Below are 19,099 nucleotides of genomic sequence, written 5' to 3'. Positions count from 1 at the left end.
AGGCAAGCGTGGTCCAGGCTGCTAGAGGCATGGGTGCTTACACAGGCACATCTCACTTAAGCAAACCTGGAGAAGGAAGCATGTAACTGGAGAAAAAAAATTCCAGGGTGTGTATGTGTGAGACAAGAGAACTCTTGGCTTTGCAAAATAACTTATCTCAGGGTTTCTTTAGATATTTAGTTCCGTGAGTACAGTTGAGATTAGGATTAACGTATGAGAATTTGATTTACACATAACCTTTCAGAAACACATCGGCTGAATAAGGGTACATTTGTGATATATATACGGCCTTGGGAAGATGCAAAGAAATGTGGAAGTAAAGAATTAGAATCTTTTTGGGGTGTAATGTACCCAGGGAGGAAGGTGAGTGCTCAAGTGTGTGTGTATGTAGATAAAAAAGTTGTTCGTTGTATTCTGAGTCTATAAGACCTCAGGAAGCACGTTTATGAGAAGTGTAAGGGACAAGGGAAGAGACATAAATGGAGCAGTAGCGGATGGTTTTAAGCACTAGGATGGTGGCTTAAGTACAGGCAAGAGAATCATTTAGTGGAATTCAGTGAGTGTGTTCCTGGGATGTATTTACTGGTCTCATGGCACATTTTTTTTCTTTTTGGGGGGCATTTAGGCACTTCTCGAGCATCTAGCATGTGTCAGCGTATTGCTGCATACTGGGGAAGCCCATATAAAAGCGTTAGTGCCCACCTTCAGAGAGATCACAGTTGAGTGGGGAGACCCAGGTACAGCATGCAGCTGTTTATTAAACCTCTTTAATAGATGAGGAGACTGAAACTCAGAAATTCAGAGCTGTAAGTTTTGCATTCTTTATGCCATGCCTGAACTGCCTTTGGAAAACATCACGATTTGGACCATTAGCTCCATCTCCCTCACTTCCCTCAGTTCCCACCAAGGATATTTCTTGTTACCCTGCTCTGCCTACACTTAATGAGAAGCATCAGTCTCCTTGCTTAGGTCTCTGAGAAAAGGGGGGTGTGTACTAATAGAAAATATGAAACAGAGAATTTTAAGTTAGATTGCCTAGAATAATCAACAAACATCATGATCTAAAAAAACTATTCTGTGTTGTTGCCACGCCTATATACATTATATAGAAGCTGTATGAAAACTATCTAGTGACATTCGCCCAGATAATGAATTTTCCTTCTTTTCATATGTTCATCTTGCCATCCTGCCATCTTTTGGGAAAAAGATGATTCCGAAAGAGAACATTTACCAGGTGAACAGAGGCTTCTCAGGAAATAGGGGCCTGTCCCTCGAGCCTGCCAGGAAGTGTCAGTTTTCTTATAGGAATTTGATTCTGGGAAAATTCTGATGCACATGCATGTGTTTGTCTTTGCCCAAGCAGATTTCCAGCACAAGTTCACGGTCCAGGCCTCCCCCACCATGGATAAGAGGAAGAGTCTTATCAGCAGCCGCTCCAGTCCTCCTGCAAGCCCCACCATCATTCCTCGTCTTCGAGCCATCCAGTGTGAGACTGTTTCCCAAATTAGGGGCCAGAACACACACGGGCACCTGTCCCCTGCTCTGTCCAGCCACCGATTGGTCCAGGCTTGCTCCATCCATAACTTCTGCCACTCTCCTCGACAATGTGTATATACATGCACATATGTACGCAAACCCTTAGCCCTGCCCCTTGTCTCTCACCATTAGCTTTACGACTCCCTCCTCCCCCTTTTACTCCTAGTCATATACCAGTGAGGGGGGTTGTGGGTATTGATGGGATCTTTAGTGATGTACGGATTTGGGAGCTGGTGTGTGATGTAGATTCAGGTTGGTACCCTGGCCTGGGGACCTTGTGTCTTTCTGCCATATTGGGGCATCATTGTTTTTCTTTTGTCCATGCTTCCCAAGGAAGGGCTTTTTCAAAGCGTAGGTCCTAAGAAAACTTAGCAAATACTTATGATAAGCCAGATCTGGACTAATTTTAAAGATTGACACCTGAGCTAACATCTATTGCCAATCTTGTTTTCTTCTTCTTCTCTCCAAAGCTCCCCAGTGCATAATTGTATATTCTAGTTGTAGGTCCTTATTGGCTCTGCTATGTGGGACACCACCTCAGCATGGCTTGATGTGCGTTGTGTAGGTCCGCGCCCAGGATCTGAACCAGCGAAACCCTGGGCCATTAAAGCGGAGTACGCAAACTTAACCACTCGGCCACGGGGATGGCCCCTGGACTCATTTTATTTATTTATTTTTATTTTATTTATTTTTCTTTTTGGTGAGCTCAGCTCGTGTTCTTTTTTTTTTTTTTATTGAGTTATTGATAGGTTACAATCTTGTGAAATTTCAGTTGTACATTAATGTTCGTCAGTCATGTTGTAGGTGCACCACTTCACCCTTTGTGCCCACCCCCCACCCCATCTTTCCCCTGGTATCCACTAAACTGTTCTTAGTCCAAATTTTAAATTCCTCATATGAGTGGAGTCATACACAGATTATCCTTCTCTCACTGGCTTATTTCACTTAACACAATTCTCTCAAGGTCCATCCATGTTATTGCAAATGGAATGATTTTGTGGACTCATTTTATTTTTATGGCAGTGTTTCTTGAAAGAATTTTATATGTATACACATACATACACATACATATACACATATGTATATGTGTGTAGGAATAAATTAGTTTTCCTAATTTGAGGATAGAGAGATTTCATTAAAAAAAACTGGATTCTGGCTTTCCTTGAAAAATCAAATCAAATCAGTGGAGTCCCCTTTCCCTGTGCTCAGTATTTTGCCTCAGTCCTCAGAGCTCCCTGTTTTTGGTAACTGGCTCTCTTAACTCATTTACAATATAGGCTAATGTCTGATACATTTGGGTTTCAATCTTTGCTCAAAGGTATCGGTGTCAGAAGAATGTTCCTCCTCTCTCACCTATTGTATTTCTCTCGGCCTGTTCCCTCCCCCTCTCCCACTCCTGACTTCCTTCTCCATGATCTTGAAATCCTCATTTTCTTCCTTTCCAGCATTTTCTTACCAAAACTTCTGTACTTCCACATCTTCCTTGCCCCTTGTCTTTTTTCTCTCCCTCCTCCTACCTCCCTCCTCCCCCGCCCCGCCACCCCCAGTTGAATTCCACCCAACGAAACAAGTTCCTTGAGTCAGATCTGTTTCGAACTCTGATGTCCAGCTGGCCTGAGCTCCAGCTTACGTTGCAGTTAAGAAACTATAGGAAGTTTTTCCACATTTGGTACTTTGGGAGTGCTAAACGATTGTTGGCTGAGAACTCCATTGCTTTCCTGGAAGCCTCCACTCTATCACAGAGTTTTTGAAGAGGTCTGATTTCTTCTCTGCAGTTCCAAGTGTGTGTGTGTGTGTGTGTGTGTGTGTATGTGTGTGTGTGTGTGTGTGTGTGTCTTGTGGGGGAGAGGCTAGTTTTGGGGGGACCTGTCTGTCTCTTTTCCAGATCCCATCCAACCTCTGTCATTCACAGTGACACCAGGTGAAAGCAGCAAAACCTGGGGCCGGAACTCTGTCATCCCAAAGGAGGAGGGAGAGGAGGAGGAGAAAAGGGCCCCCAAGAAGAAGGGACGGACGTGGGGGCCGGGCACACTGGGTCAGAGGGAGCTTGCCTCCGGAGATGAAGGGTAAGAGCCAGATGACGGCAAATTCTTTCTCACGCAAAGATGGGGGCACCGTTTAACACTAGGATACATAATACCTTTTTCTTTGTTGTGTGTTTCACTGCTTTCTGAGAAATTGCAAGTTTCTTGATCTTTATAACAGAGTTTCCCAATCTCCTTGTTCCCTGGAACCTCCTAGGACAGGGATCGGCATACTTTTTCCATAAAGGGCCAGATAGTAAATATTTTAGGCTTTATGGGCCCTGTGGTCTGGGTCGTCAGTGCTCGACTTACTGTGGTGGTGCATAAGCAGCCACAGACCATGGGCGATGTGTAATGAATGAGCACAGCTGCGTTCCGGTGAAACTTGATGAAGACAAGTGATGGGCAGGATTGAGCCCACGGGTTATAGCTTGCTGGTCCCTGGGGGCATCCTCTTCAGAGCAGTAAGTAGCCCACACATTAAGCAAATGTAGAGTTCTGCCGTGTGTCTGCTTAAACCTGGCTTCTCCCCTGAAAACGCCTACTCAGAGGAAAGAGATGGAGGAGCAGGCCTCACGGGACTCTTCACTCGAGGCTCCTCCTGAGGCAGGGGCAGGCAGAATAATCCATACCTGTACTGCAGTTGGGTGTAAATCCAGGGCCACCAGAACTTCTTTCAGGTCCCACCCCATTCCCATACTGATGTCTGTGAGCGCCCCCTCTGGGCAAAGCACAAGGCACGCCTTGGTGCTGTGGATGTGCTTGTGTTCTCGCTGTGGTCTTGTGGCCTAGGGGCCAAATTCTCCTGAGCCCTGGTCCTTCATAGGCTAGTCACTTGTAGTATAACAGTGACGAGCTTGGATGCTGACCCCAGACTGCCTGGGTGTGAAGCCTGGCTCCACCATGCCTCGCTGTGGGACCTTATGTTTTCTCATCTATAAATTGGGGCTCATATCCGTACCTATGTCGTGGAGTTGACGTGAGGATTAAATAAGTTCCTCTGTGGAAGCGCATAGCAGGTTAGCTGGCGCAGAGTAAGCATATGTCAGTATTTACTGTGAGGATTCTTGCATGCCTCTCGTGCAGTTCTGTCTCATCCCTGAAGAGTGAAAGTGATGGTTTACACTTCTTACTCTTGGTGTTAGAATCTGGAACCATGTTTTTTTCCTTTTCCAAGTGTGAGGACAGGCAGTAACACCCTTCACCTTTATTAGTGGCTTTTCAAAGAGCTTCTAAGGTTGAATATTAACCTTATAGGTGCCCTGAACCTATAACTGGCCTTGGTATTTCTCCGAATACTAAGATTTCATGTCCAAAATCTTTTTCCCCATATCAGATCTGAGCTGGAGGTGAAAATAACTGATTGGGTCACAAAGGCTTGACTCTTTGAAACCAGGCTTTGGAAATCACTAGATACCTTGGAATAGAAAATTTAGATGTGTAGGGCAGACTGTCTAAGCTATGGAAGAATTCAGTGGTTGGATCCTCTGAGGATGGCAGATTGCTCTGCTGTACTAAGCTCTATAGAAGCAAGAGGTGCTCAGTTTGTCGTCTGAGCCCTGAGCTAGCATCGGGTTGAGCTGGGGCTGAGAAACTCGGTCACCATGAATCCCTTGATATTTCTGACATTAGTGTGACTCCAAATAGGATTTACCAGGTTGGCTGTGGGTCCCAATAGTTTCTATGGTTCTGCTTCATTTAAAGGTATTTTTTTTTGTCTTGCTACTAAATTGACTTTATTTGGCATTACAAAATATTAACTTTGGAATTTTTGTCCTCCTTATGTAGATTTGCCCTCGAAACTTTTGAATCAGTTCAAAATATGTGACAATTTTTCATGATTCTCAATTCCTATTGAAGAAATAACGTATATTCCTTCCAGTCTTGAATAAAGACCTCTTTAATCTTAGAAATTTTTGAGAGCCTCTATATGATAATATTTCTAATTTTAGTCCCTGTTGATTGAAGAAAATACATAATCACAAAAAGCTATATTGAATTCAGTAATGTTCAGTGAATTTGAATCTCCATCTTTTTGAAAAAATTGTGCATATCTCTAGGAAATATGCACTTGTCTGTAGACAGCTCAGGTATCTATGGATTCTCAGGCCCTTTGCAGTTAGGCTGTGGCTGCAAAGGGACCTTTGTCCCACAGATTGGGAGGTCCTGGGCCTGTGGCAGCTCACGCAGGGCCATCGTGTTCAGATTCCTTCATGATGTGGGCTTTGCTGACTGATCAAGGAAAGGGCAGCTGGGACATAGCTAGATTCCAGCCTGGAAGGTTCTCACATGGGAGAGGCTAAGAGGATGTACGGCTGTTGCTTACCTGTTGATTCTCTTTATTTGTTGAAGATCCCCTCAGAGACGTGAGAAAGCTAATGGTTTCAGTACCCCTTCAGAATCTCCACATTTCCACTTGGGGTGAGTCTACTCCTCACCCTTCATCACATGTACTGGTAATAGTCGCCCTTCCACGTCCTTGTTCTCACAGCGCACCCCGTAGAACCACGCCTCATCATTGCCTGGGCTGTGCTGACTTTTTTTTAAAGCCATACTGTTGTGCACCTTGGGAAGAGTCCTGTGTTGGTCTGGCTTTGCCTCCTCACTTCTCTGGCCGCTCCTGTTTTTGGCATTCTCCTGGCACCCTTAGGTTTAGGGAGATAGGACATGGCTATTCGTCCTTTGATCTTTAGCACTTGCTTTGACTTTGCTGATCTGGATTTCCTTGGATCCAGAGTTAGAGGTGAGGTTATAAGATTATCACTTGGAAGTTCCAGGGTTTAGCACCTTGCCTATCTCTGGCTCTGTATTTTGGTTGAAACCAATGGTGGCTGGAATGTATTTTAATTCATTGGTGTTTCTGATAGCACTTGAAACAGAGATCTGAGGTCAGGGAAGAAGTTGGTCCTTCTCCCTCAAGAGTGGTTGGGACTCTGGGAAGAGTGGGCTTTAGTTGAACGGCTCTTTCTAGCCCTAAAATAAGAGCCACTTCTGGTTATAAATCTGATAGCTCCAAGGCAACCAGAACTCACAGATTCCTCAGTCTTCCCTCTTACTGTCCTTCAGAGAAAAGATCAGTGCCTCTGCGTCTCTGATTCCCGCATCCTATAAGCGGGTTGTTGGGGTCCCCAGTCTATATCCTCAGAGTACTGGCTTGTCACTGTGAGCTGATTACAGGGGTTTGAAAGTGAGCTGCTGTCGTTTTTCTCTCCATTCCCAGACAAACCGAGGGCTCGACTAGAGCATTGTGTACTAGCCACATAGGTCTGGCCCAAAGTGCACTGGGTTGGTGCAGTTTTGTTGGTTGATTTTTGTGTTTGAAAAGTAGATGGCTTCGAAAGTTGCCTAAGCATGCCATAAGCTTGGAAGGAGAAATTAATAAATGGGGTGAGTGGAGTAGCTTGGCCCATCTCTGCTAGCTCGTCTGTCCAATGCTTGCCTTGCATTGCAAGTCTTTGCATTGCAGTATTTTTGAGGTCACCTGTGTGTTGTATTCAGTGTCTCTGGGTTGATTGCCTCAGGTAAGACCCTGGCCAGTGCTGGGCAGTCCTTACTCTTTCTGTCTTCTTGCCAGCCTGCCCACTAGATCTTTCCACCGCTCCAGAGCATCATGTGAAGGGGATGGGCCATGCCACTGCTTTTCTTTCCCTAGAGCATGTGCACTTTTGTTAATGAAGCAGGTGGGTTCAGTAATGTTTGGCCTGTATCCCAAGGCTTTTGGGCTTTGGTGTAATTAAGCAGATAGGAGAGACATTTCCAAAGGCCCATGGAGCTGAGAGTAGCATAAGGATAAGTAACCAGTTCTAACCGTTTCCTCATTTCCTCTATTCAGCCTCAAATCCCTGGTAGATGGATACAAGCAGTGGTCGTCCAGTGCCCCCAACCTGGGGAAGGGCCCAAGGAGTAGCCCAGCCCTGCCAGGGTTCACCAGCCTTATGGAGATGGGTAAGCATTGCCCTTGTCTTGACTCTCTCCCTCAGGGACTTCTTGGCTGAGCTTCTAGGACTGTTTGAAGACCCCTAGTGCTACTTCATGGGGGTTTTCTCCTTTTACTCAGCTCCTGGTCCTCCACCTTATTCCCCCTTAGTTTGCTCTTCTCCCATTTTATTGAATCTTCCCTGATCGCTTTTGCTGCCATAGAGCCTGCCCTTGGCTTCCTATCCTAAGGGGCCAGTTATAGTCTCCTTAGGGCAGTGCAGAAGGATGAAGCCTTGAATCAGGCACTTCCCTTTTCTGGCTCCATTTCCTCAGATTTTAACATGGGGAGTCCGCAAAACAGGAGATGGTGGTAGAAGACACCACAGTCTTCCTCTAAGGAAGCTTCTCAGTGTTGTCTGTGATTACTGGATGGGTAAGGTCTTCTTCAGGCTCTCTCTCAGTTAGTACTCTTATCTCTGTAGATTTCCAAGGTCATAGTGGGTCAGTCTGTAGAGTAGATGGGCCTTCACCCATGTTGGGGATTCTAATGCTTTATAGGAGATTAGTCTTAAAACAAGTCTCTAGAGTAACATTTTAGAAATCCAAGGTCCCTTCCAATTTTAAGGTGGAAAAATTAGAGATGTTTCTGTTCTATCCAATGTTCTAGGAAACTCACACTGCATGTCTTGTGTTGAGGCTCCCTGTGAAAGGAGTAGCCAATTAGCAGATCCTCTTTTCTGAAAACAGGAAAACAGGCTCTGGAGTGGAGAGTGATTTCTCCATTTTGGCCACAGTTGAGTGTGGAGGGGTAAAGCCCTATTGATTCAATGCCCAATTCCTTGTCCCACCCCTATAGTCTTTGACCTCTGCATCCATAATGCTAAGCCAGGGGGACTGGGCTTGAGGGGAAGGACCAGATTCTTATTCTTGCTGCTTAATTTCCATTTCCTGTTTCCCTGCCATTCCCCTCATCTTCGCAGAGGATGAGGACAGTGAAGGCCCAAGAAGTGGAGAGAGTCGTCTACAGCATTCACCCAACCAGTCCTACCTCTGTATCCCATTCCCTCGTGGAGAGGATGGTGATGGCCCCTGCAGTGATGGAGTCCACGAGGAACTCACTCCAGTCAACTCAGCCACCAGTACCCCCCAGCTGACACCAACTAACAGCCTCAAGCGGGGTGGTGCCCACCACCGCCGCTGTGAGGTGGCTTTGCTTGGCTGCGGGGCTGTTCTCGCAGCCACAGGCCTAGGGTTTGACCTTCTGGAAGCTGGCAAGTGCCAGCCGCTTCCCCCGGAGGAGCCTGAGCCACCAGCCCGGGAAGAGAAGAAGAGGCGTGAGGGTCTTTTTCAGAGGGCCAGCCGTCCTCGTCGGAGCACCAGCCCCCCATCCCGGAAGCTCTTCAAGAAGGAAGAGCCCATGCTGTTGCTAGGAGACCCCTCTGCCTCCCTAACACTGCTCTCTCTCTCCTCCATCTCTGAGTGCAACTCCACCCGTTCCCTGCTGCGTTCAGACAGCGATGAGATTGTGGTGTATGAGATGCCCATCAGCCCGGTTGAAGCCCCGCCCCTGACTCCCTGCACACACAACCCCTTGGTCAATGTCCGAGTGGAGCGCTTCAAGCGAGACCCCAACCAATCCCTGACTCCCACCCATGTCACCCTTACGGCCCCGTCGCAGCCTGGTAGTCACCGGAGGACTCCTTCTGATGGGGCCCTCAAGCCAGCGGCTGTCGTAGGCAGCAGGAGCCCCTCCAGCAATGGGTTGAGCCCCAGCCCTGGAGCAGGTGAGTCCTGTCCTCCTCCTCTTTTCTCTTTCCTGCCTTTGTGCCTTCCCCAGGAGCAGAGATGTTGGAGTGGACTCCATTCCCCTTCTGACTTAGCCAGTCAACACATTCTCATCTGGGGTAGAGGAAGTGGCCAATTTCTTTCTGTCGTGTGCCTCAAGGGTTCTTCCCTGAGGAGTTAAAGAAGACAAGCAGGTTCCAGGAAGAATCATACCTGGGACTTCTGTGGGATGTTCAGGCCTTGGGTCTTGGAGTGCATGGTGCAGTGCTTTCAGGGTACAGGAACGGCAGGAGTCTAGCTCTGTTTGTTCCCTGAAGAGGAAACCAAACTTACCAGAAGGAATCCTACACTGACATAGGAAGGGTATTTTCTGCCATGTAGCTGGGCTCTAGCCTCTCGTTACAGCGTTAGTACAGACACTCATAAGGCAAGCTTCCGCCTGGGCATCACGCCCTTCACCACTCCTGCCTTGCTCATGCCTGACTCTTCAGATCTGGAGATGTGTCCAGGTGGATTGCTCTGCCTGTGCGTCTGCCTACCTTCTCCTCCTGACGCCTGCGATAGGTGGGCACACACGCTCATCCTAGGTCTTTCCCACCGCTGTCCTTTGCTTCCTGGAAGACCTAGGCCTCAGTTAGAAGCCGTCTCTAATCCAGCAGGAGAAGAGGGGACGGCAATACCCTTTCAACGAGATTTGACTGTGAATGACAATTGTATTTTACCATTCAGCTTGCCCTCCCATCTTTAAATATTTTGTTATACTCAAATAGGTGATCTCTTTGGAAATAGAGTCCTCTATATTACTCATCTTTAGATTTCTGATACCTAGCTCTGTTCCCGTCACATGGTTATTAAATGGATGAATCGCAAATCAACAGACATTTCCTTAAGTCAGGTATCAGCAGACTTTTTTTGGGAAAGGGCCAGATGGTAAATATTTTAGACTTTGTGGGTCATTACCGTTGTAACTACAGTACTCAACTCTGATGACTTAGGGGGAGAGCAGACAATGGCTGTGGCTGTTTTCCAATAAAACTTTATTTACAAACAAAGGTGGCTGGCCTATGGGTCTTGTTTGCCAACATCTGCCTTAAGTTATTTCATTACAGACGTGACCTCCATATGTCCCATTATCATCATCAGATACAGGTACCTTCTAGTTCACATTGTATGTATCCCCAGTGCCTCCCAACACACCGCATGGCACATAGTACCTGCTCATTAAATATTTGTCATCCATATTCTCCCAAGTGAATAGGGGATATGGCAAGGTAGGGAGGGAGCAGAGTACATCTGGCCCAGAAACATGCCATCATCTGATGCCTCTCCCTTTGTCTCTTTGACCAGGAATGTTGAAAACCCCCAGCCCCAGCCGAGACCCAGGTGAATTCCCCCGTCTGCCTGACCCCAATGTGGTCTTTCCCCCAACTCCAAGGCGCTGGAACACACAACAGGACTCTACCTTGGAGAGACCCAAGACCCTGGAGTTTCTGCCTCGGCCACGTCCTTCTGCCAACCGGCAACGGCTGGACCCTTGGTGGTTTGTGTCCCCCAGCCATGCCCGTAGCGCCTCCCCAGCCAACAGCTCCAGCACGGAGACGCCGAGCAACCTGGACTCCTGCCTTGCTAGCAGCAGCAGCACTGTGGAGGAGCGGCCTGGACTTCCAGCCCTGCTCCCGTTCCAGGCGGGGCCGGTGCCCCCAGCCGAGCGGACACTTCTGGACCTGGACGCAGAGGGCCAGAGTCAGGACAGCACTGTGCCGCTGTGCAGAGCTGAATTGAACACACACAGGCCTGCTCCTTATGAGATCCAGCAAGAGTTCTGGTCTTAGCATGAAAGGGTCAGGGGTGGGCCAGGGGGAAGCAGGAGGAGCTGGGGGAGCTGGCTGGCACAGCCCTCTCTCAGAGTTGGACCCCCTGGGATCCAGCCCTACTTCTTGCACTGATAATGCACTTTGAAGTTGGAAGGGATGGAAACAGGGCCACTTCAGAGAGTCTCTTGCCCTGCAGGGCCTTTCTACCCAAGTCCACTGGAGGGACTGTGGCCATCAGCTCTGGCTTTGTAGGGGAGGGAGGGGTGCGTGCATGTCCCCATCCTCCACAGTCTTCCTCGCCTTTAGGGTGACCCTGCAGAGTCACTCAGCCAAATCTGTCTGCTGCTCCCTCTCCTCAGCCCCCTGGGTGTGCCCGGAGCCTGTCCTGGGTCCCTCTGTTAGTGCTGAGTTCAGCTTTCCCAAACACCAGGAGTGGATGTTCTGTGATTGATTTTACTCCTCTTCCACATTCTTCCCCAACACCCATGAATCAGACTCTTGTTGGTGTGAGATGTGAGCTTTTCTGTGTCCTAAGCCCTTATGTGCCAGCCGGAGGGCTGAAGGCATAGTGCCCCAGTGTGGGGCATAGGAATTGATGGAGCTGGCACTCCCTCCCTGCCCTTCCAGGTGCCCTACTTACTTATTTGAGCCTACCAGAGGTAGGGGGACCTGCCTTAGTGAGAACTTGGGGAGGGGAGGGAGTTAGGAGAAATATAGTCGAGTTGGAGTAAGGAGGGTAACAGGGTCTGTTTATCCTTGTTCCTTTTGGAAACACTCAAAGAAGGGCAGAAACGTGTTGACATCACCCATCTCCTATCTAGGGTCGACCATGGTCAGACCAGGTTCTGATACAAACACATGCTCATCCCAGGAAGAGTTTCTTGGGAGACTCACTCACTGGTGCCCGTTCGGAAGCCAGAGACAAAGTCCCTGTGCTTGTCTCTTCTGTTGTCTGATGTTTGTGTGTTATACCTTTCATTGATCTTTCCTCCAGTCCCTGGAATTAGTGGACTTTGGGTTATGTGTTTGGTTGGGAGATGTCTCTACACTGCAGCACTATAGCCTGCACCACTATAGTCCTGGACACCGGGAGGTGGAACTGTAGGGATTCCTTCTCAGCCAGGCCGTCCATTCTGGGATGCCCTTGAAGTAAAACAGAGCCATTTAGTGGTCCCTTCCATAAGTGGATATGGTGAGGCAATGATGTTTGTAAGGTGCTGAGTGAGTTACTGATTTACAGTGACCTTCAAGTCCCAGGTGCTGGCAGCTGACCACAGCCTCTTGTCTCTGTGCACAGATAGCCCCTAGTGCTGGGCTCTGGACCATGAGCTGGGAGGAAGGACAACAGAGGCCAACCCCACCTCTTCTGGAATATGTTTCCTTAACTTGAATGTAGATCTTCTTCTGGAGCTTTCTCATATGTATCTTTACTATTCCGCTTACTCTGAGGCCTCCTGGGTTGGGTGTGCACAGTTGTCTTTGGGTGGGAAGAACAGCTTGGTTGGGAGCAGAGTCCTTAGGTCACGCTCCTCTCCCTTCCAGACTCTCAGTGTTGCTCCAGTGTCTTTTATCGTGGAATATTCTCTGGAGATGTTGGAGGCCAACCTGCAGGTTCCCTGTGTTTGCTGCCTGGATGCCAGAATGGGGAGAGCAGGGAAGCTGACACAAGTGAGGGATTTGGTCACTGCTCTAACTGTGACAGAAGTCCCACCCTGGGGATGAAAAAAGGGTGACCTTGGTTTTCAAATTGTTCCTTGATTTATGAGCCTACTGGCACTTTGGTTCAAGGACCCCACCTAGTCTTGGGGGAAGGCACTAGTGGTTCTGTTGCCCAGGGTTTTGTAACTGCATCTTGACTCTCTCCTCTTGGTTCTGTGAAGCCAATATGTAAGAGGTGATTTTTTGCCCCCATCCCCCACTTCTCAGGTTGGAGGGAAAAAAATGTGAATCCTGTCAGCGGTTCCAGCCAACCAAGTGACTCCTCTTCATTCTTGATGGGGAGAGGGACACAAATGGTCTGTTCTTCGCTCTTCCCCTGGACTCTCCATGGCCGCAGTCCCTAAGCCACCAACACAGGTGTAAAGCCTTGGCTCCGCTATATGGCCCTCTGGTGGAGTGCAGCCTATAGCATGATGCAAACTGTGCTGGCTCTGGACAGTGCTCTGTGGTGTGAGGCAGGGATTTTTCCTTTGCTCATTTTCTACTTTTTGTCACTTGATTAGGTTGCAGCCATCTGTCTTGGAAGTGGTAGTGTAACTGATGTAGTGTAAACTGTATGACAGCCACTTGTCATTGAGTGAGAAGCTGAACCCAATTCTTACTCCTCCATCTGGCAGAAAGACAAGGGAAGGCTAGGTCTCTGTGAAGAGAATTGTACCTGCAAGAGGCAGAGGCAGGGTTATTCTGGATGCTTCTGTGAGTTTCCACGAAGATGGAGTAGTTACCATCTCTTAGCTCCTCCAAACCTGGTCTCTGATGGGGCTCTGCCCGCCACACTCTCTCTGTGGGGCAAAGCTGGGGTGGGATAAGGCTCCATCTAGTAACAGGTTTGTGTTGCTTTCTGTCCACTCAGGTTCCCGTGCCTCTGTGATCATGGTCAGGAGCAGCCTTGAAGCTGGGGATCAAGCCTCTGCAGTGGTAGTAGCTGGCCTCCCCTCTTCCCTTTCCTCAAAGACACTTTCCTTCTGCTCTTCGCAGGTGCTCATTGCGTGGAAGATGGTGATGGGAAACATGCTGTTCTCTGCCTCTTCTCCTTGGATCCTTCGGCTCCTCCCACTGACTCTAAACACAATTATCCTCCAGTTACCCCCCTTGGGGATCCAGGTCCCTGCAAGAGGCAGAGTTGATGTCCCAGTTATCCTCCTATGTTATTTCTAAGAGGCTTTGGTGAATGCTCTTAGCTTCTCATCCTTTTGTGTCCCGAGGGTCTGGTAGTAATGATGAGGAGGAGGAGGAGAAGGAGGAGGAAGATATCTTGGATTTGGACAACCCAGAATAACCTAACCTTTCCTCCTGACCTTTACAAAATTACATAATTTTCCTTCTACATTAGATATACTTGCTAGTAGAGAAGGGGAAATGCTTAAAGATGAAGATTCAAGTAAGGAGAAGTGGAAAAGCTACTTAGCCTGATTGCTGAATCGGGCACCAGGCTCTGAGACCTGAACGGGTTGGCTGTGTTCCCTCTTCTGCTTTTGCTGTCTGACCTCAGGCTTGTCTCTTACCCCCTCTCAGATTTCCTTCCTGTAAAAGCGACCATAACCTCCTTCCCTGAAAGGGCATTGAGGGTACATATCAGAGCAGGTCAGTGAAGCCCGTGGCTTTCTGCCAGCGACAAGGACAAATTGCTGAAGCTGGCTGTGTGGTGCTCACCATCTCTGCCTCTAGGGGACTCAGCTACTGTTTTTTCCTTTGGCTTCTGGAAGAGGAGTGATTTGGAGTTGGCTTAGCATGACTAATGGGGACCATCGTCAGGCACATGCTCTTCTGCTTCGTTTATGTAGCACCTGGTGTTTAAACGCATCCTTCCTAATTCCCCCACTTAACTTGTCAGGCCTATCATCCCCACCATTAGTTTCTTATAGAGGAGGAAATGGGCGATGTCAGAATGACGGTTTGGGGTCTGATTTCATGGAGTCATTCCCAGGATCTGACTTGTTTAGAGACTGGAATCAGGCCAATTCCTGGAAGAATCTTTGGGAAAGGGTCTGCTGGCCCTTGGGACATGTGTCATGGTGTAAGGTTCCTTACAAGGCACCTTTTCCCTCAGACCGTGGTTGCTCAGGGACATGATGAGACACCCCAAGAGCATCTAGGCCTGACGTTGTCAACACTCTTGCTCCACAGTCCCCACATGAGAGGCCCCCTCACACATCCCTCCCCCACGAGGAGGGAGACACCTCCTGAACATTCCTAACTCTCCAAGGTCGCTTTTAACAAAGCACAGAGAAGCGGTTGCTGAAGACTGGATGCTGAGTGGTACACTTCAGCGTTGAGATGTCCATCTGGCAGGCTCCTCTGTGGATTTTCCTCATGGGTTTAGTTAGACCTGTGCCTCGGACTCAAGTGTGTGAGGGCCCCGCCCCATCAGGCAGGTCAGAAACACTCTTGCCTATTGAGGGATTTAGGGTAAGAAGCGGATGCCAGACTTCTCTTGAGGGCTCTGCCAGAGACTGCAGACCTGGGTCAGAGGTGAGAGCCACCTGCAGCACACTGTGATCATAGGTGAACGTGGTGGCAGGGGTGGCAGGAATCTGGTGATCTGAGCTGCCCTCATACGAGTTGTATGAAGTCACACATGTCTCTTTCCCCCTCTGGACCTCTGGGCCCAGCCGTGACCTGAGAAGGAGGCTGCCTTCCCTCCCTGAAGCATGAAGCCCTTCTGACTTTAAATGGGTGGTCCCGGAGCCCCAGGTCCAGCACTGATGAGCCTCACCTTGCTCGATTGTTGCCCTTTGTGGAAAATGCTGTGTGTTTGTATGTGTGTGGCTGTAGGTCAAAACCAGTCGAATGTCGGCAGTTTCATTTGGTTCAAGCTACCAGACCACCCGCTGCAGGCCTTGGCTTCAGGCCTGAGGATAATTCCCTGTCAAGCTACAGTTACTGTTAGGAACACATTCGCAATGCCTCTCTTCTTTCAGACAAATCATTGTTTTCTTAGATCAGGAATTCAAATTAATAAAAATCCACATCAGAAAGGAAAACCCACTGCTGCTTCCAGGAGTCCTCCTCGGTCCCTGGACCCTTCCTGGCCTCCTTGCCTGGTCACTCGCTATCACTGATGTTGGAGGGCGAGAGGCAGAAGGGGGAGCCTTGGCTTCTGGTTGGCTGTGCAGGCCAGGTGGGCCTCCATTGACTTCTTTTCAGACTCTTGACTATTTTTGTTCATCCTGATGAGACATTGACGGGCCCCACCCCCTCCTTTGCCCATTTCCAGTCTTGGGCTGTGGAAGCACCCTGGCCTTCCTAGGCTTCCCTTGGAGCCCTCGCATTTGTTCTTCCGAAGGTTGGGCTCACTTCTTAATCTGGAGCCAGAAGGACTGGTCCTTCCTGATCCTTACCACCTGTGGTTCCCTACATCCCCTGCCTGTGGCCTCGCTTTGGGTCTTTAGCTCAAGACTGCAGCTAGAAGTAGAGAAGAGCCTCGGGGCCTAGCTGGATAAGAGCCAGGAGCTTTTCCACGCCTCTGTTTCTCTTGGAAACAGACTCACCTTTTCCCTCACCCGTCTTGCCTCCTGGCTGGTCTGACCCACCCCCCCTGCCAACACCCACAGCCTAGTTTTACTAGTCTGCTTGGTGGGCGTGGACCTGGCAACTAGATAGCTACTCCGGATGGGACAGCGGGAGTACAATTCCAGAGGTTTAGAGATGGATCTTTTCTACTGGGATGTGTGGGATGGGCATCCGGGAATTCTGCCCCCAGAGGTCAGGTTGGTTTATGAAGAGGGGTCTTGGGGCGTGATGGCCCCATGGATATGGTGTTACCTGCTCTGTACTTGCTGAAGTCCAAGGCGGAGTTTCAGAAGTAATATGTTGCCCACATTCCTGAAATCCTTCACACCCAGACACCTGCTTTGATGGATCCTGCCTTTATTTAAAATTTTGATACTGTGTTCATCGTGGTGTTTTTCATTAATTTAAATATTTTAAAATGCTGCATTGAAATATGGTTTCTCTTGATTCCTGCGATTTTCGGTGTCCCCTTAAATTTTGCGTCCTTGGTGAGTGCCTCCTTCACCTGCCCCAGGTCTCTACCCTCCCTGCCCCTCAGCTGCATTTGTGATGCATTTGTGGTGCTTAGTCAGAATGGCGAAGTGGGTTTTAGGTCTTTTCTGGTTGCCCTTCCCCTCCAGTCCTGAGTGAGGTGGGAGCTCTCTGGGAGTGTTGGCATTTAAACAGGGACGTGCTGACTTACAGCAGTGAAGCCGGGGGACAGTTTGCAGACTTGGACCTGTAGCGGGGTGGGGGGGCTGACTTTTCTTTGATGTTCTCCAGGTTCCATTCGGCTTCTTTGAAACCCTGAGGCCACTTAGAGGGGTGTCTGTTTCAGCGGAAAGGAAAGTGATTACATTGAAGAGGATCCTTTAGGTTCTCATCTTCATCCTCTTTGGGACATCTTTGAATTTCCAGAGAAGTGAATAAATCATTCTCTCTCCAGATTTCAGAAAGGACTGAAGTGGACGGAGGCATTTCACTCCCTTGCATGCCGAGGGCGGCAGCCCCAAGCACTGTGCCTGCCCCAGTCACCTTTGTAATGTCAGCCAGCACGTCACCTCCCCCGGGAGCCTTTTCGCTACATTTACTATTCTCTGTCGTCTTTACTCATCATTTGCCTCATCCTCCAGTTCCAGAAGCCATGCTGGCTGTGGCTCTTTTCTTCATCACTGTCAGAATGAGGCATGGGTTTATCCTGGCCTGGGGATGGGGACTAATAATAAATTATGAGAAACCATGGCACTTCTGTGTGGGAGGTGCTATCCTAGAGGTTTGTATTCTTTTTTTAACTCACAATAATCCTGGGGTTGGGGGGGTATTACCTCCATCTAAAGATGGGGAAACTGAGGCTCAGATGGTTATGTAACATGCCCAAGATCACACGGCTAGGAAGTGACATTGCTGATCTACTTGACTACAATGCAGTCTCTCATTTTCTTCTGGGCACATATTAGGCCACTGTTTAGAAGCCCTGGGATAAAATCGGGCTAGCGTAGGTCCACCTAGGCTTTGAGATGGCTCTTTGTCCAAGGAGGAGTGTGTCCCGTGGCTAACCTGTCATCTGCCTTCATGACTGGGCATACCCAGCGGGACTTGCAACCTCCCCAAAGCTCAGTCGACTTCCTCTCTGTTCCTGGTTGCTTTCTCCTCCACCATTTCCTCTCCACAGTTTTTCAGGGATTTGTTCTGCACAGGGGTTGAATGTGTCAATTCTGTAGCTCTTCTCCCAGGACCACTGAGGGCCTGGGGGCCTGTGGGCCTCTCTCCTGTTTCCAGCCCACAGTTGCCCCATTATGGCTCTTTGCCACAGATTCAACCCACGTCCCTCCTGGTCTCTTGAGTTTGGAAGCCTTATTGTAGCTCCTCCTTGGGAACTTGAAAGCAGGCTTTTGCCTTTTTGTCCTATCAAGCCACATGCCCTTGGTACCCAGTTGTAGCAAAGAAGAGAGATGATGAGCTTGTCAACTTTCTCCTCTAATTTTCCTCATTGCCCATCCTACACACACGCTCACGTGCTCACACAGATTTAGTCTAAGACTGTATCTGTATCTTCTAGAGGATTAAGGAAAGGGGTTGAGATGGTTTTTCCTTAGTTCGCGGAAAAGCTTTCTTTGGAATTTTCCTCCCCATTAGAGCCTTTGAGTCTGGCTGAAGCAAAAGTTCAGACATGTCCATTTTGTTCCTCTGTGATTAGCTACTAGTTTTCTTCCCTGGGCCTTCCCTGTTCCAGTGTCTTGTCCATGTGTCCTGACCCTGTGTCCTTGAATTCCCGTTTTGCTTTGGGATTTAAGTTATTGTAATTTGTCAACAATATTTAAAAATAGAAAAGTCCTGAAGGAAACTTCTATCAGGTCCTTTTCTTTGGCTTTTTTTTTCCAAGGTACTGTAAATTGTTAACGAGGGGTGCCAAGCGGGCTTGGTTCAACGGTTAAACCTCTTCTCGTATTACAGTGTAATGCTGATCTCAGCCTGGTCTCACCACCAGAGCACACACAGACTTGAATAAAACTTATAACAATGACTTCTGGTTTGCCGTGGTGCTTTGTAAACTTGTCTTTTCCTTTCTTTTCTTTTTCTTTAAACAAGATGTCCAAGTAACTGGCTGTTTCTGGGGAATTTCCATATGTAGGAAAAAAATAACTAGAGAGAGAGACAGTTATGGTGCAGGAAAGAGGAGCTGGGTGAGGAGCCCCCCTGGAGGTCCTGGAGCCCCCACTGGACCACAAGGGCCCTTCTGAAGCGTGGTGCTGAACAGCACCTACCCACGTGATTCGTCTCTTCTCACCACTGACTTTCGCACAGTCATGG

The 19,099-nt window shown here is 48.6% G+C and overlaps 1 protein-coding gene across 4 annotated transcripts in view; it reads left to right on the top strand.

The window, feature by feature from the left end:
- MAP3K9 (mitogen-activated protein kinase kinase kinase 9) overlaps window positions 1-18,812 on the top strand; it is a 76,935-nt gene extending 58,123 nt beyond the window's left edge. The window contains exons 7-12 of one of the 4 annotated variants that reach the window (XM_046647475.1): window positions 1,364-1,486; window positions 3,449-3,602; window positions 5,913-5,981; window positions 7,393-7,505; window positions 8,459-9,262; window positions 10,611-18,812. In XM_046647475.1, coding sequence (XP_046503431.1) covers window positions 1,364-1,486; window positions 3,449-3,602; window positions 5,913-5,981; window positions 7,393-7,505; window positions 8,459-9,262; window positions 10,611-11,095 — 1,748 coding nt within the window. In that variant the 3' untranslated portion in view covers window positions 11,096-18,812. Of the gene's footprint in view, window positions 1-1,363; window positions 1,487-3,421; window positions 3,603-5,912; window positions 5,982-7,392; window positions 7,506-8,458; window positions 9,263-10,610 lie in introns of all 4 variants that reach the window. The other 3 variants (XM_046647474.1, XM_046647476.1, XM_046647477.1) reach the window with 3 other exon arrangements.
- The last annotated feature ends 287 nt before the right edge of the window (window positions 18,813-19,099 follow it).

This window comes from Equus quagga, chromosome 20 (assembly GCF_021613505.1).
Source record: "Equus quagga isolate Etosha38 chromosome 20, UCLA_HA_Equagga_1.0, whole genome shotgun sequence".
Taxonomy (NCBI): domain Eukaryota; kingdom Metazoa; phylum Chordata; class Mammalia; order Perissodactyla; family Equidae; genus Equus; species Equus quagga.
The sequence above is the reverse complement of the archived record's forward strand: the minus strand, read 5'-3'. Positions and strand labels throughout refer to the sequence as shown.